The sequence below is a fragment of the Ahaetulla prasina genome, chromosome 15 (genome assembly GCF_028640845.1).
Source record: "Ahaetulla prasina isolate Xishuangbanna chromosome 15, ASM2864084v1, whole genome shotgun sequence".
Taxonomy (NCBI): Eukaryota; Metazoa; Chordata; class Lepidosauria; order Squamata; family Colubridae; genus Ahaetulla; species Ahaetulla prasina.
In genome coordinates, this window is record NC_080553.1 from 6,844,206 (window position 1) to 6,861,489 (window position 17,284).

The following is a 17,284-nucleotide window of genomic DNA, read 5'->3' on the forward strand; positions in this document are numbered from 1 at the left end:
ACATTGCTCTTTGCAAAAGTGCTGAAACGAAATCTTGGCAATTGGTCGAACGCTGCTCCCTCCTAGGTTTGAAATTCTGAGAAATGTTTAAGAAAAGTGAGGATTAGCAATGCAGCTTTGAAGAATTCAGTATAACGCAGTTAAATTAATCTGCCCCCTTTATTTAAAAAAGAACAGCATAAAAAAATCTGCCTGCATTATCTTGACGTCAGTGTGATGGCAGTTTATCCATACCACTTTTATGCACATAAAGTTTGTGTGTGTGTGTGTGTGTGTGTAACTACTGTGCTGTTATTTTTCTCCCCTTCTTCTTCTGCTTCCTTTTAAGTTTAAGCTTCAGCAGTTTTGAATGTAGAGTACATTAGCTCTAGAATTGTTCTCGTAGGTGTCAAAGTAAATATTGTTAGTGTTGAGAATAAAATTATAAAAGGCGCATTTTGAGCCAAGCGAGAATTGCCAAGTAGATTCATGCACACTCGCAATGCATAGCGTTGGAATTCAGGCAGCCACAGCGTACAAAAAGGCAGAGTTCGGGATAGGGATAGGGATAGAATAGAATAGAATAGAATAGAATAGAATAGAAGAATAGAATAGAATAGAATAGAATAGAATAGAATAGAATAGAATAGAATAGAATAGAATAGAACAGAACAGAACAGAACAGAACAGAACAGAACAAGAGTTGGAAGGGACCTTGGAGGCCTTCTAGTCCAAACCCCTGCTCAAGCAGGAGACCCTATGCCATTTGAGACAAACGGTTGTCCAATCTCTTCTTAAAATCTTCCAGCGTTGGAGCATTAACAACTTCTGGAGTTTGCTCTAGGCCAGTGGTTCTCAACCATTATAGTGCTGCGACCCCTTTAATACAATTCCCCACGATGTGGCGACCCCAACCGTAAAATTATTTTCATTTTGAATTTATCGCACCTGAAGCGTATTGGCTAGCGATCTGAACTGCTTGCAATTGCCTTGAGGACGGAGGCATTAAAGCAGAGACTCCTCCCCTATTAAGTTTATCGTGCCTGAAGCCAGATTAGGCTAGCGATTGGGAGTGATTGCAGCTGGCTCGAGAGGGAGACATCAGAGCAAAGATTTCTCTCTTTTTTAATTCATCGCCTGAAGCTGAATTTGGCTAGCGATTTGAAGAGCCTGCATCTGGCTTGTGGAGTCAACCATTGGAGCGATTCTTCGACTCGCAAGTATACTTCCCATATTTCCGATGGTCTTAGGCGACCCCTGGCAAATCGTCATTCGACCCCCAACGGGGTCCCGACCCACAGGTTGAGAACCGCTGCTCTAGGCAGTCACCAAAGTCCGTTCCTTTGCACCGTACCAGAAATAGCCACCCCAACTTTAATATGGAGAATATAAACAATGAGCTACCTATTATTTTTATTTTTTATTTTTTTATTTTTATTTACATTTATATCCCGCCCTTCTCCGAAGACTCAGGGCGGCTTACAGTCTGTAAGGCAATAGTCTCATTCTATTTGTATATTTACAAAGTCAACTTATTGCCCCCCCAACAATCTGGGTCCTCATTTTACCTACCTTATAAAGGATGGAAGGCTGAGTCAACCTTGGGCCTGGTGGGGCTTGAACCTGCAGTAATTGCAGGCAGCTGTGTTTTAATAACAGGCTATCTTACAGCCTGAGCCACCACGGCCCTTATACTTGAAATAGTTATTTTCATTTTCTTTCCTTTCTTCTTATATTTAAGTGTAATAGTTTTTGAAAATGCATTAACATACTGAACTTCGGCAACATTGAGAAAAACAAATTACATCAATATTCAAATTCCAGGGTCCCACTTAGAATAGGCAGAGGAAGAAATGTTCATTATTCCTGCAAAGTTATGTGAGCCGTACGAACGGAATTGTTAAGAGGTCAAAGAGAAAGAACCTCAAGACAGGCTGTTCCGACCTTCAGTGGACTTAAATCTACATGTCTCAAAATACAGGGAGCCCTCAACTTACGACCACAATCGACCCCAAAATTTAGGTTGCTTAAGTGAGAAATCGGTTAAGTGAGTTTTGCCCCATTTTATGATTTTTCTCGCCATATTTGTTACGGGAATCACTGCAGTTGTTCAATTAGTAACATAGTTGTTAAGGCATTTAAGTGTATTTTGCCCCGTTTTACACTCTTTCTCGCCACAGTTGTGCACGCATTAAGCAAATCTGGCTTCTCCATTGACTTTGCTTGTCAGAAGGTCGCAAAAGGGGATTAAAGCTCCCAGGACGCTGCAACCATCATAAATATGAGTCAATTGCCAAATGTCTGAATTACGATCAGATGACCATGGGGATGCCTCAATGATAAGTGAGAAAAACGGTCATGTCACTTTTTTCAGTGCCGTTATAACTCCGAACGGTCATTAAATTGACTGTTGTAAGTCAAGGACTATCTGTAAGACTGTCTGATGGTTGCACAACTCTATTTGGGGGTTGGAATGTAAATTTATTCCCCCCCAAAAAACAAGATGTACCACCAGCCCTCGACTTTAAATCATTTAAATCATAGTGCCATTTGAAGTTACAACACTGAAGAAAGTGACTTCAACCTCACATTTATGACCGTTGTAGCATTCCCCACAGCCAAGCGAACAAAATTCCAGCACTTGTCAATCAGCATATATTTATGATGCTCGCAGCATCTTTTTTGGGGGGGAGGGGGGGTGTCGTGTGATCACCATTTGCGACCTACCCAGCTGGTTTCCAACAGGCAAAAGTCAATGGGGGAAAGCCCAATTTGCTTAACAGCCGGCTGATTCAATTAATGACCTGCAGTGATTCACTTAACAACCGTGGCCCAAAAGGTCGTAAAATGGGGCCTGACTCATTTAACAACAGCCTTGGTTAGCAATGGAAATCTGGCCCCAATCATAGTGGTAGGTCAAGGACTACCATACATTTTTAAAAACAACAACAAATAGTCCTGTTGTTGTTGTTGTTTTGGGTTGCAAAGTCGTGTCCGACCATCGCGACCCCATGGACAACGTTCCTCCAGGCCTTCCTATCCTCTACCATCCTCTGGAGTCCATTTAAACTCATGCCTACTGCTTCAGTGACTCCATCCAGCCACCTCGTTCTCTGCCGTCCCGTTCTTCTTTTGCCCTCAATCTTTCCCAGCATGAGGCTCTTCTCCAGTGAGTCCTTCCTTCTCATTAGGTGGCCAAAGGATTTGAGTTTCCTCTTCAGGATCTGGCCTTCGAAAGAGCAGTCAGGGTTGATCTCCTCTAGGACTGACCGGTTGGCTCACTTTGCAATCCAAGGGACTCGCAGGAGTCTTCTCCAGCACCAGAGTTCAAAGGCCTCCATTCTTTGGTGCTCAGCCTTTCTTATGGTCCAACCTTCACAGCCATACATTGCAACTGGGAAAACCATAGCCTTGACTATACGCACTTTTGTTGGCAGCGTGATGTCTCTGCTTTTTAGTACGCTGTCTAGATTTGCCATAGCTTTCCTCCCCAGGAGCAAGCGTCTTTTTATTTCTTGGCTGCAGTCCCCATCTGTGATGATCTTGGAGCCCAGGAAAATAAAATCTGTCACTACCTCCATTTCCTCCCCATCTATCTGCCAGGAATTCAGAGGGTTGGATGCCATGATTTTAGTTTTCTTAATGTTGAGTTTCAAGCCAACTTTTGCACTCTCCTCCTTCACCCGCATTAAGAGGCTTTTTAGTTCCTCTTCACTTTCTGCCATTAGAGTGGTATCATCTGCATATCTGAGGTTGTTGATATTTCTCCCGGCAATCTTAATTCCAACTTTTGATTCATCCAGCCCTGCTTTTTTCATGATGTGCTCTGCATATAAGTTAAATAGGCAGGGTGATAGTATACAGCTTTGCCGGACTCCTTTCCCAATTTTGAACCAATCAGTGGTTCCGTGTCCAGTTCTCACTGTTGCTTCTTGACCCGCATACAGGTTTCTCAAGAGACAAATAAGATGGTCTGGTACTCCCATCTCTCTCACAACAAATTGCCACAATTTGTTGTGATCCGCACAATCAAAGGCTTTAGCATAGTCAATGAAGCAGAAGTAGTTGTTTTTCTGGAACTCCCTAGCTTTCTCCATGATCCAGCCTATGTTGGCAATTTGATCTCTAGTTCCTCTTCCTCTTCGAAATCCTGCCTGTACTTCTGGTAAATAGTCCCATCTCTTCCCCCAAACAGTAATTCTAGGTTTGCAAGTTGCAAAATTCTTTCCAGCTATTTGTTTCAAGGTACAAGAAAGTTTCTCATAATCGCAGGGTTTCTACCTTTTATTTTAGTCCCGTTGATATTAAGATACTGATTTGTTTTGTTTTTAACCACTGCCACATCAGAAGAACGGTAGTGTAATGTTCTATTGCAGAAAAGCATTGCCACAATTCTATAAAATTCCTTGTTTTTAGAGACTTCATGAAACTCATTTAGGTATAATCTGGGCTTGTAAATGGCTTACCTTGTTGTTTTTAATAGGTACAGACTTATTATCATTCCAAGCTTCGTTTTTACGATGCTCTTTTATTTCCCCCGTTAGATACCAGATCTATTTTTATTTAGAAGTCTGTTATGCATCTTAAGAGATGCATCTTATCACAGAATTTCTCCTTTTTAAAGCTTAAAACACTAGGCTAGAATTATTCTGTTGTTAAGCCATTGCAAGGAAGCATCCTCTCTGTTTTATTAATGAAATATTATAATTAATTACAGTCCTGGGCCTTGTTGTCTGTCACTTTCAGGCATGTCTCCATCCTGTTTTTCTAAATAATTCAGGAAGGCTGACAGAGAACTCTAGGATTAAGAATTAAAGCTGCCGTCTCCTGGGATACATTTTGATTTGGAGTCCTGCAACCGGAGCAGATGGTTTCAATAACCTTTTGGATTCTGTCTGTAAAATTAAACCGGCTCTGTTATTAGTGGCTTGGTCAGCTGACGTTTCAGAAGTGAAGGATTCATACCTGTGCATTTAATAAAATAACACATTAAAAAGCTCTCCGCCCAAACAGGCTCATGATTTATCGCCCTGCCTTTTGAAAGGCATGAATTATGCAGACTCCCCACAACACACACACACACACACACACACACACACAGGCAAGGGTGATTATTCTGCAAACTGCTGAGCTGTTTTAAATCGGCATTCCTGCAGTTCATGTTATGGTATTGATAAAATAATGAAACACTCTCAAAACCGCAGAGATTTTATTCACGCCAGCAATCGGGCAGTTTCCATTTGCACGACTTTCTGAAACTTCGGGGGTGGGGGGAACGCACTTTTTTTAGAGGGGAGGAGAAGAGTTCGTGCAGCCTTTTTTGACATTTTAAAATGCTGTTTTAAGTTAGTTTTTTGGCATTTGCAAACGACGTTTTCCGTCGTAGCCATTTATATCCCTTTTCCATTCATCCTGTTGGGCGTTCGGCTTAGGGACTGAATAGCAATTAATTTAGCGACTGTTCAAAGTTACAACGTCGCTGAATAAAAGTGACGTCGGACCATTTTTCACACCTATGACCGTTGCAGCCTCCCCGTGGTCACCTGATCAAAATTGAGGCAGTTGGCAAGTGACTCACATTTATGACGGTTGCAGTGCCCCCGGGGTCACGTGATCCTCTTTTGCGACCTTCTGACAAGCAAAGTTCAATGGGGAAGCCGAATTCACTTAATGAGTCACTTAACAACTGTGGCAAGAAAGGTCGTAAAATGGAGCAAAACTCACTTGGCAAATGTCTCACTTAGCAACATAAATTTGGGGGGCCATTGTGACCCTAAGTCGAAGACTACCTGTAAGGGTTGTTGTTGTTTTTTGCACAGGGCGTGTGTTTTTCTCTTTCTGCAGTTGGTTTAGTTTCATTTTAGTTTCTTCCGCCTCTTTGCTTTTCACCCGTATTAATTTTTCCCCCTAAGATCCATTCTTAACAGTACAGGTAGTCTGAAAGACTATACACTAGAAAAATATATTTTAGAATGGAAAATGTGGATTGATTATATTCAAAATAAGTATCAGATAAAAAAATATCGAATAGCATATGAGTAAATTTAGGAAATATTTTGTATTAGATATATTTTTGAAGGAGAGGGGAATTGAGAGTGTGACTAAGTGTGGTGTGACTAGAGATTATAATTTAGGAATTATTTTGGATTATGATTGTTAGTTTTGATACCCTGCATTTTGTTCTGGGAAGTCCGGGTGGGGGTGGGGGTAAGGGGAGGGAATTGGGGGTTTGGTAGAGATGGAGTGATGGTTAATGTACAGGGATTATTGAAGATGTATAAATATAATTAATGCAGGGTCGGGTCTGCCCAGTTACCATTTTAGAACGGTGGGGAGGGAGAAAAGAGAGAGTAGGAGGTAGGAAAGAGGAGAAGAGGAAGGAAGAGGGTAGAAGAGGAGAAGGAAGGTGTAGGGTGGAGGGAGGAGAGGATGTAGATAAGAGAAGGAGAGGAAGGTCTGGAAAGTAGAAGAAGGTAGAAGAGGGAAGAGTGTTAAAAAGGGGGGTGGTGACTGGGCAAGCCCGACTAATTGTATATAACTGTACATTGGATGAATTATTTGATATGATTGTAAAAATAAAACTTTTTATTAAAAAAAAACAAAAAACAGTACAGGTAGTCCTCGACTTATGACCACAATTGAGCCCAACATTTCTGTTGTTCAGTGAGACATTTTTCAAGCGACTTTTGTCCCATTTTACGACCGGTCTTGCCACAGTTCTTAAGTTAATCACTGTAATTGATTAGTTAGTGAACCCGGTTGTTAAGTGAACCTGGATTTCCCATCGACTTTGCTCATCAGAAGGTCACAAAAGGGGATCACGTGACCGTTGGGACATTGCAACGGTCATAAGTATGAATCAGTTGCCCAGCACCTGAATCTTGATCACATGAGCATGGAGATACTGCAAAGGTTGTAAATGTGGAAAAAACGGCCCTAAGTCTCTAATGAACTGTCGTAAGTCGAGGACTGCCTGCATCAAGAAATGATGGGTGCAGCATTCAGAACTTCTGTTCACTCCCAAATCGTTCACTAACGTCAACCTGTCATCCTAAACAATCAAAAAAATCAGCCGTACTTTCATGCTTATATCAGTTCCTTCGCTGTGTGTACATCGGAGTAGAGGTATGTTTGAAAAACAAGCACACAATTTTCTAAGCGGATAATCATCATAATCTCTCGGGATCCAAATAGCCCAATCATCACTTTATACTCCCTCATCTCATTCCTACCCATCCACTGATCTCACATAAGAGGGCATTTTCTTCCTGGATTGCCTTATAGTCATAACGGTGCACCATTTTCCTCATAATACGATTCTGCTGTTATTAGCATTCAATGGAACATAATGTCCACCTGTCACCTGCCTGTAGGTTTTTCCTTTGATGTGGACTCTCAGATAAGAGCCATGGTGGCGCAGTGGTTAGAGTGCAGTACTGCAGGCTACTTCTGCTGATCACCGGCTGCCAGCAGTTTGGCAGATCGAATCTCACCAGGCTCAAGGTTGACTCAGCCTTCCGAGGTCGGTAAAATGAGGGCAATAGGCTGATTCTGTAAACTGCTTAGAGAGGGCTGTAAAGCACTGTGAAGCGGTATATAAGCCTTATTGCTATTGCTCAGCATCCTAGACGACCACAAATTTCTACTTCCCGTTATACTCCCCTTTCTAGACCGGGATGCCTTATGCACGGTCACTCACGCCCTCGTGACGTCTCGTCTGGATTACTGCAATGCTCTCTACATGGGGCTCCCCTTGAGGGGCATCCGTAGGCTTCAGTTAGTCCAGAATGCAGCTGCGCGGGTGATAGAGGGAGCCCCTCGTGGCTCCCGCATGACACCTATCCTGCGCAGACTGCACTGGCTACCTGTGGCTTTCCGGGTGCGCTTCAAGGTTTTGGTGACAATCTTTAAAGCGCTCCATGGCATAGGGCCGGGCTATTTACGGGACCGCCTACTGCTACCAAACACCTCTCACCGACCCGTGCGCTCTCACAGAGAGGGACTCCTCAGGGTGCCGTCAGCTAGGCAGTGCCGTCTGGCGACACCCAGGGGAAGGGCCTTCTCTGTGGGGGCTCCCACCCTCTGGAACGAACTCCCTCCAGGACTTCGCCAACTTCCGGACCTCCGAACCTTCCGTCGCGAGCTTAAAACACACTTATTTATCTGCGCGGGACTGGATTAGATTTTAAATTTATGGTTTTAAATGGGTTTTATTATTTATATGGTTTTAACAATTCGGCTATGGAATAAGTTTTTTACTTGTTATTTTAGTTTGTATTTATGTGTATTTTTAAGTGCCTGTGAACCGCCCTGAGTCCCTAGGGAGATAGGGCGGTATATAAATGTGAATAATAAATAAAATAAATAAAAATACATTTTAGCTCTTTCATTCAAATTTACGTTCTTTGACATTCCTGCTTGTACAGGTAGCCCTTGACTTACATCAGTTCACTTAGGGACCATTCAAAGCTACGTCGGCACTGAAAAAGGGTGTCATTTTTCACAGTTACAACCTTTGCCGCATCCCCATGATCGTGTGATCAAAATTCAGACACTTGGCACCTGGCTTGTGCTTACGACCTTTTGCTGTGTCCCAAAGTCCTGTGGTCCTCTTTTGTGACTTGCAAAAGTCAGTGAAGAAGCCGGATTCACTTTAACAACCATGTTACTAACTTATCAACTGTAGTGATTCGCTTAACAACTTTGGTGAGAAGGGTGATAAAATGGAGCAAAACTCACTTAACAAATGTCTCAACAGAAATTCTGGACTCCATTGTGGTCGTAAATCGAGGACTACCTGTATTACCCAGATCCATTCTGTAAATGAATAACTTCAATTCCACCTATTGTATCCTTTAAGTTTCATGTGTTGTTGTTAGTTGCGAAGTCATGTCCGACCCATTGTCACCTTATGGACAACGTTCCTCCAGGCCTTCCTGTCCTCTACCATCCTCTGGAGTCCATTTAAACTCACACCAACTGCTTCAGTGACTCCATCCAGCCACCTCCTTCTCTGTCGTCCCCTTCTTCTTTTGCCCTCTGTCTTTCCCAGCATTAGGCTCTTCTCCAGGGAGTCCTTCCTTCTCATTAGGAAGTACTACTCAATACTTTGAGAAAATACTCAAAAGTATTTTCTCTTCAGGAACTGGCCTTCTAAAAAGCAGTCAGTCAGGGTTGATCTCCTCTAGGACTGACCGGTTGGCTCACTTTGCAATCCAAGGGACTCGCAGGAGTCTTCTCCAGCACCAGAGTTCAAAGGCCTCGATTCTTTGGCGCTCGGCCTTTCTTATGGTCCAACTTTCACAGCCATACATTGCAACTGAGAAAACCATAGCCTTGACTATATGCTCCTTTGTTGACAGGATGATGTCTCTGCTTTTTTGTATGGTATCTAACTTTGCCATAGCTTTCCTCCGCAGGAGCAAGCGTCTTTTAATTTCTTGGCTGTAGTCCAAGAAATTTGAGTTTCTTGTAGTCCAAAGTGCGTGAGTTTCATAGCACAGAGCAAATCTGCTTCTCTTGCATTCAGAGAAAGGAATAACCTATTGGTAACAACAGAAGAGAATATTTGTAGCTCAGGGTTGAACTAGGCTCTAGATAACAATCATTCAATAAACAATACCCCGATCCAGAACTACAGGTAGTCCTCAACTTACAACCACAATTGAGCCCAAAAAATTTATGTTGTTAAGCAAGACATATGTTGAGTTTTGCCTTATTTTACCACCTTTTTTGCCACAGTTCTTAAGTGAATCACTGCTGTTGATAAGTTAATAACCTGGTGGTTAAAGTGAATCTAGTTGGTTTCCTCACTGACTTTGCTTGTCAGAAGGTCACAAAAAGGGATCACATGCCCTTGGGATACAGCAACGGTCATAAGGATGAAACGGTTGCCAAGCATTTGATATGTGATCCCATATGGATATATCATTGGTTCAGGTTTTCTTAGGCCTCACAGCCGTGAGAACTTGACTTAACCTTTTTCAGTGCTACATGACAGAAATGATTTATGGTACCCATAGCATTGCATCCTCAAGTTAAGTTTTGCTTTCCCTGAGTTAGGTTTCTAGTTTTGCTTTCCCTGAGTTAGGTTTCTGTTCAGGTGAAATGTATGATTTCTTGTAAAACAGGTGGTATTTTGCTAACACGTATACTCTGACGCTCGCTGATTGGTAACTTTCTATATGCTGCTTGCTTGCTTGCTGTAGTTACCCCTCCCTGTAAAAACTGCTTAATAAAAGGGGACACAACATCACCCCGGGCACTCTTCTTCGTGCTCTCTCATCTTGAGAAACTTCTGGTGTGGTGTCTTTTATTCGACTTCTTTCGTCCTTGCGAGGACCCCCTAAATTGTCTTGGCGAGGGCTGAGACTCGTTCCTGCGGGAACCCAGGACAACATCAACAGGGAACCTTGGACAACAAATACGTGTTGCAGACCAGCTGCGACAATCCCATGATCATGGGGATGCTGCAAATTTTTTTTCAGTGCTGTTGTAACTTTGAACGCTCACTAAATGAGCTGTTAAAAGTCGAGGACTACCTGTACCACCCCAGACAGTCAAACAGTAAATAACAACCTAATCAAGAAACCACCAAGAATATTCCCACCAACACTTAAACAGAGACCAAACCCCACTCCCTTTTAGCACTGATGATATTACCTAGTTGGGTCATGAAATGTCTGCGAGAACAACAACCAAGCTCAGAGAAGACCAAAGACCCTACAGTCCTAGTTCTCCTTCACTCCGCAACCCCCATTGCCTTTTAGCACTGATGATGTTCCCTAGTTGGGTCATGAAACGTCTGCAAGAAAACAGCCAAGCTCAGAGGGCATATTCCTCCTCCTCCTCCTCCTCCTCCTCCTCCTCCTCCTCCTCCTCCTCCTCCTCCTCCTCCTCCTCCTCCTCCTCGTCCCCCCCCCTTTCTAGCACTGATGTTACTTAGTTGGGTTGTGAAATGTCTTTTAAGAAAACAATCAAACTCCGCAAGCCAAAAGGACCCCACAGTCCTCCTTCCTCCTCCTCCTCCTCCTCCTCCTCCTCCTCCTCTCTACAGACCCCGCTTCTAGCACTGATGATGTTACCTAGTTGGCCCATGAAACGCCTGCAAGAAAACAACCAAGCTCAAAGAGCACCACATTGTAGAAAGCTTCATAGTTGAACCAAAGCAATATTTTAGGCATGTTGCAGCTGCCCGCAGAGCTGTAGGGTTGGGGCCAAGGATCCATGCCGCAGTTTGAGTTGGCCTTCCTTGTCCACGCTGGTCAAAATTCTGATCATCCCATTTTTTATATTTTATCTATCTAGCAACAATGGCAGCCATGTACTACAGCTATTACATGCTGCCCGATGGAACCTACTGCCTTGCCCCACCGCCTCCGGGGATTGACATGGCGACTTACTACAGCGCCTTGCCAGCGGGTGTGACAGTGTCGAGCACTACCGGCGTAGCCACGATCACAGCACCTCCGCCTCCCGGCACAACACCACCACCATCGTCTTCAGAAGCCAGTGAAGACACGAGTGGTGCCTTACCTGGCACAAGCACTTCAGCAAGGTATCGTATTTTATGCTGGCCTGGGCAGAGAAGGAGTTTGGTTGAGTGACTTACGTGACTAACCGGCTGCTGGTGTAACAGAACACCTTTTTGCTAATTGGTGGCAGGGGATACCCACTACTGAAAGTGAACCCAAGCTAAGGACAATAACTTGTTGGATAGACTCAACAACTCATTGATGCTGAGATAATATGGACTTGATAGCAGTCGGTACTTACTCGGCTCTTTTTCCCACAGAGGGTTTTTCCACAAGCATCAGAAATCATTTTTTTCCTTCCTTCCTTCCTTCCTTCCTTCCTTCCTTCCTTCCTTCCCCCTCTCCTTTTCTCCCTCCCTTCTTTTAATATCTCTTTTATGCCTTCTTCCATTCATCCCTCCCTCCCTTCCCCCTTTCTCTCATTTGCTTGCTTGCTTGCTTCCTTCCTCCTTCCCTTCTCCCCCTCCCTCCATCCCTATCTCTTTCTCTCTTTCTCCAGTTTGATTAGCTGTCCATCTCAGACAATTAGACGACCTCCAAGGTCCCTTCCAGCCCTGTTATTACTGTGGGTTGATTATTACATTTATTTTTCGTGTTCAGGTTTTGGGGGGGGCCTCCCTCTAATCCCTTTGTAAGCCCCAATGCAGCTTTTGCATTGATGTAAACCTGGTTCTTGCCTGTTGACCTAATGCCAGCAATTCCGAGTGGCTGGGTTGTTGTTTTTTTTCAGGCCAGGCTTTGACAGGGAGGCTTCCTAGCTACCAGGCAGTGGACAGTTACATATGCTAAAGTGATTAAATGTTAATAATTAAAACGGCAACTCAAATAAAAGGGCGTCTCATTACATCCTAAAATTGTCAGAGCTTTAGACAGAATGCAAAAGAACTGGTACGTTTGCCTTGTCTAGTTTTGTTTCATGAATGATATCCTCAGGGGCTTTCTGTCATTTTTTTTTTTTTTGACGGCCTCCTTGGTCAGCAATTAATCTTTTCACTAAAAATAATCTGCTTTCCTCCCCTGCCAGCCCTTTGCAGGCTTATAATGTGCAAGAAGCCTATTTAATTTCTGTTTAATGAACCTCCCACTTCCAGATGGGTCTTCCCAACTTTGTGTTCTGGAGAGGATATTCTGTTGACCATCTCAAAGCCTGCTGATGTTAATTTTGCTCTAGTATCCTGTATGAGAACAGGTTTCTCTATCTTTTTTTTTTCATTTTTGAGAGCCAATTTGGTCTTTTGGTTAAGGAGCTGGCCTAGAAACCAGGAGATGGTGAGTTCTAGTCCTGCCTTAGGCATGTGAAAGCTGGCTGGATAACTTTCGGCCAATCACTAGGAGAGAGAGAGTTCTAGTCCTCCTATAGGTATGAAAGCCGGTTGGGTAACTTTGGGCCAATCACCAGGAGATGGTGAGTTCTAGTCCCATTTTAAGCATAAGTTGATTTTGGACCAATCACCAGGAGATTGGGAGTTCTGATTCTGCCTTAGCAGGACTAATGTCCCATATGAAGACAGGTTCTCCATCATTTTTTCCTTCCTTCCTTCCTTCCTTCCTTCCTTCCTTCCTTCCTTCCTTCCTTCCTTCCTTCCTTCCTTCCTTCCCCCTCTCCTTTTCTCTCTCCCTTCTTTTAATATCTCTTTTATGCCTTCTTCCATTCATCCCTCCCTCCCTCCCTCCCTTCCCCCTTTCTCTCATTTGCTTGCTTGCTTGCTTCCTTCCTCCTTCCCTTCTCCCCCTCCCTCCCTCCATCCCTATCTCTTTCTCTCTTTCTCCAGTTTGATTAGCTGTCCATCTCAGACAATTAGACGACCTCCAAGGTCCCTTCCAGCCCTGTTATTACTGTGGGTTGATTATTACATTTATTTTTCGTGTTCAGATTTTGGGGGGGGCCTCCCTCTAATCCCTTTGTAAGCCCCAATGCAGCTTTTGCATTGATGTAAACCTGGTTCTTGCCTGTTGACCTAATGCCAGCAATTCCGAGTGGTTGGGTTGTTGTTTTTTTTCAGGCCAGGCTTTGACAGGGAGGCTTCCTAGCTACCAGGCAGTGGACAGTTACATATGCTAAAGTGATTAAATGTTAATAATTAAAACGGCAACTCAAATAAAAGGGCGTCTCATTACATCCTAAAATTGTCAGAGCTTTAGACAGAACGCAAAAGAACTGGTACGTTTGCCTTGTCTAGTTTTGTTTCATGAATGATATCCTCAGGGGCTTTCTGTCATTTTTTTTTTGACGGCCTCCTTGGTCAGCAATTAATCTTTTCACTAAAAATAATCTGCTTTCCTCCCCTGCCAGCCCTTTGCAGGCTTATAATGTGCAAGAAGCCTATTTAATTTCTGTTTAATGAACCTCCCACTTCCAGATGGGTCTTCCCAACTTTGTGTTCTGGAGAGGATATTCTGTTGACCATCTCAAAGCCTGCTGATGTTAATTTTGCTCTAGTATCCTGTATGAGAACAGGTTTCTCTATCTTTTTTTTTTCATTTTTGAGAGCCAATTTGGTCTTTTGGTTAAGGTGCTGGCCTAGAAACCAGGAGATGGTGAGTTCTAGTCCTGCCTTAGGCATGTGAAAGCTGGCTGGATAACTTTGGGCCAATCACTAGGAGAGAGTGATTTCTAGTCCTCCTATAGGTATGAAAGCCGGTTGGGTAACTTTGGGCCAATCACCAGGAGATGGTGAGTTCTAGTCCCATTTTAAGCATAAGTTGATTTTGGACCAATCACCAGGAGATTGGGAGTTCTGATTCTCCTCAGCAGGACTAATGTCCCATATGAGAACAGGTTCTCCATCATTTTCTCCCCTCATTTTTGAGAGCCAGTTTGGTTTAATGGTTAGGGACTGGCCTAAAAACCAGGGGACAGTGAGTTCTAGACCTTTTTTAGGCATGAAAGGCAACTGGGTAACTTTGTACCCATCACCAGGAGATTGGGAGTTCTAGTCCTGCCTTAGCCATGAAAGCCAGCTGAGTGATTCTAGCCCAGTCCCTCGCTCTCAGCCCAACCCACCTCACAGGGTTGTCATTGTAAGGAAAATAGGAGGCGGGATTAAGTCTTACCTTATGTTTGCTGCCTTGAATTTACCGATCAAGTAATAAAGGTGGGCTAAAAATAGAATAATACAGTTTATATTGGTCAATCGTACCGCTAACGTTTCTTTTTAATTGCACAACGTAAATATTTGAAATGAATATCGCTTTGGAATTTTGCATAATGAAAGTAATAGTGTGTGGGTGTGAATCTCCCATAAAAGAACCCGTTCCGAAAGAATGGTGCTCAATTAAAGCAGAGTCTTAGCTTTGCAGAATACGTAGAGAATTTCAATAACTGCCTATTGTCTGACAGGAGCTGCGTGTGCAAAATTATTATTAAACCACTTCATTTCTCTTGACTGGTGGCTGTCCCGCTTCAAACAGTTGCAGTTTCTCCATAATTGCACATTTGTCAGTCAGAATGAATCGTTCAGATCCAGGGGTGGGATTCAAAATTTTTAGTAACCGGTTCTCTGCCTGGTTGCTGGGTGGGCGTGGCCTACTTGGCCTCCTGCACCATGGGGGGCGCATTTTTGCCCTCCCCAGGCTCTGGAGGCTTTCCTCGAGCCTCCAGGAGGCCCGTTTCCAGACTTCTGGAACTTCCGGGAGGTCCGTCTTTCACCCTCCCAGAGCCTCCGTGCATGCCCTGCACTTATCTGGCATCCAAAATGGGCCACGTGGAGACTCCTGGGAAGGGTGGGCGGGGCCAGCCGGTCCCTGCAACTACTGGTTCAGTGAACCAGATGTAAAATTAGCATCCGATTCTCCCAAACCGTCTGAATCCCATCCCTGTTCAGATCTGTTCAACTTAGTTGGATGTCTAAAACTTTTAAAATCTTGCCTGGAACATTTGATCTGTATTAACCTTGTTTCCCCTCCTCCTCCCCCCACCCCCGTGCTGTTGAAATACCTGGCTTTTCCCTGTTTAGCCCGCAGTCAGGTGATGCCTTTAAAAAAATTGAGCTGCTTCTCCCTCCCCCCCACCCTTTTAATAGGTTGTGTTCTCTGCCTTGTGTAAATCTTACAACTCTTGACATTTCCCAGCTCAATTCCTCCAGTGGTTGCCGTCATTCCTCCACCTCCAGATATCCAACCTGTAATTGACAAGCTAGCCGAGTATGTTGCAAGAAATGGGATTAAATTTGAGACCAGCGTTCGTGCCAAGAATGATCCGAGGTGAGTAGGGGGGAGACTTCGGTCTTAATTTCATTTTACGATAAACCTGCAAGCCGAGTAGCTTTGCCCCGCTCTCATTATTGACAGTCTTGTCAGAAGAACGGGGGGGGAAAAAACAACATAGTAACCTATTGTAGTTCCTTACATTAAAATTCAAGAAACTACTGGAAGTTAATGATAAAGCATTATTGCCAAAGAATCTCGAAGCTTGGCTTCCAGACATATGTAACTTCTGGCCCTTGGGGTATATTTTCAGAATATCAAATAGCCTTTTTTTATTCCTTAGGTGGGGAAGTAATGAATTATAGCCGTGATTTACAGTTGAGGGGATGGTGGTACACACATGTATTTTCTCCATTTTGATTTCTGTACCACATTTTTAGATTACCGTATTTTTCAGACTATAAGACGCACCTAGATTTAAAGAAGGAAAACAAGAAAAAAAAATAGTTTTTGGTCTCTGTGTGTCGCATATTCTCCCTTCCTGGCGCCCCCAGAAGCACTTTGCAGTCCTAAAACAGGCCCATTTTTGATGAAAATGGGATGTACAGAGCACTTCAGAGTGCTTCTGGGGGCCGGAGAGGGCAAAAACGCGATACGCAGAGGGTTTGGGAGGCCAAAACCAGGCATCAAAATTTTCACCCATTTTAGGGGGGGGGGGGGAGTGCGTCTTATACTCTGAAAAATACGGTATCCATCTCCCTCCCAGAGAGAAATGCAGGTAAGCCCTCGACTTACGAATTTGAGCCCAAAATTTCTGAGGTTGAGCAAGACATTAACGAGAAACTCCTCAACAGTGAGGATAGTTAATCAGTGGAACAGAAGTTGCCTCCAGAAATCGTGGGCGCTCGATACCTGGAGATTTTTAAGAAGAGACTAGACAGAAATTGTATAGGTTCTCCTGCTTGAGCAGGGGGCTGGACTAGAAGACCTCCAAGGCCCCTTCCAGCTCATTCATTCTAAACATTTGTTAAAAGTGATTTTTGCCCCGTTTTGCGACCTTTCTTGCCACAGTTGTTAAGTGAATCACTGCAGTTGTTAAGTAAGGAGCACGGTTGTTAAGTGAATCTGGCTTCGCCTTCTGACTTTGCTTGTCATGTGAAAGGGGAATCATGTGACCCCTTTCACATTGCGTCCGTCATAAATGGGAGTTCAGTTGCCAATCGCCTGAATTTTGATCACGTGACCATGGGGATGCTGGAAAGGTTGTAAGTGTGAAAAACGGTCATAAGTCCCTCTTTCAGTGTCATAATTTTGAACGGCCACCAAATGAACTGTTGTAAGTCAAGACTAGCTCTATTATAAGTATTTCTCAGCTTAACATAATATAATAACAGAGTTGGAAGGGACCTTGGAGGCCTTCTAGTCCAACCCACTGCCGAGGCAGGAAACCTTACACCATTTCAGACAAATAGCTATCCAACATTTTCTTAAAAATTTCCAGTGTTGGAGCATTCACAGCATTCTGGAGGAAAGTTGTTCCACTTATTGATTGTTCTAACTGTCAGGGAATTTCTCCCTAGTTCTAAGTTGCTTCTCTCCTTGATTAGTTTCCACTTCTTGTCCTA

General features: G+C 43.6%; 1 protein-coding gene across 7 annotated transcripts in view; it reads left to right on the forward strand.

The window, feature by feature from the left end:
• The window catches only part of SFSWAP (splicing factor SWAP), a 119,703-nt gene that overhangs the window by 31,924 nt on the left and 70,495 nt on the right, over positions 1-17,284 (forward strand). For all 7 annotated transcript variants that reach the window (XM_058158069.1, XM_058158071.1, XM_058158070.1 and 4 more), the window contains 2 exons: positions 11,287-11,536; positions 15,585-15,716. In XM_058158069.1, the coding sequence (XP_058014052.1) occupies positions 11,287-11,536; positions 15,585-15,716 (382 nt within the window). The remainder of the gene's footprint in view (positions 1-11,286; positions 11,537-15,584; positions 15,717-17,284) is intronic.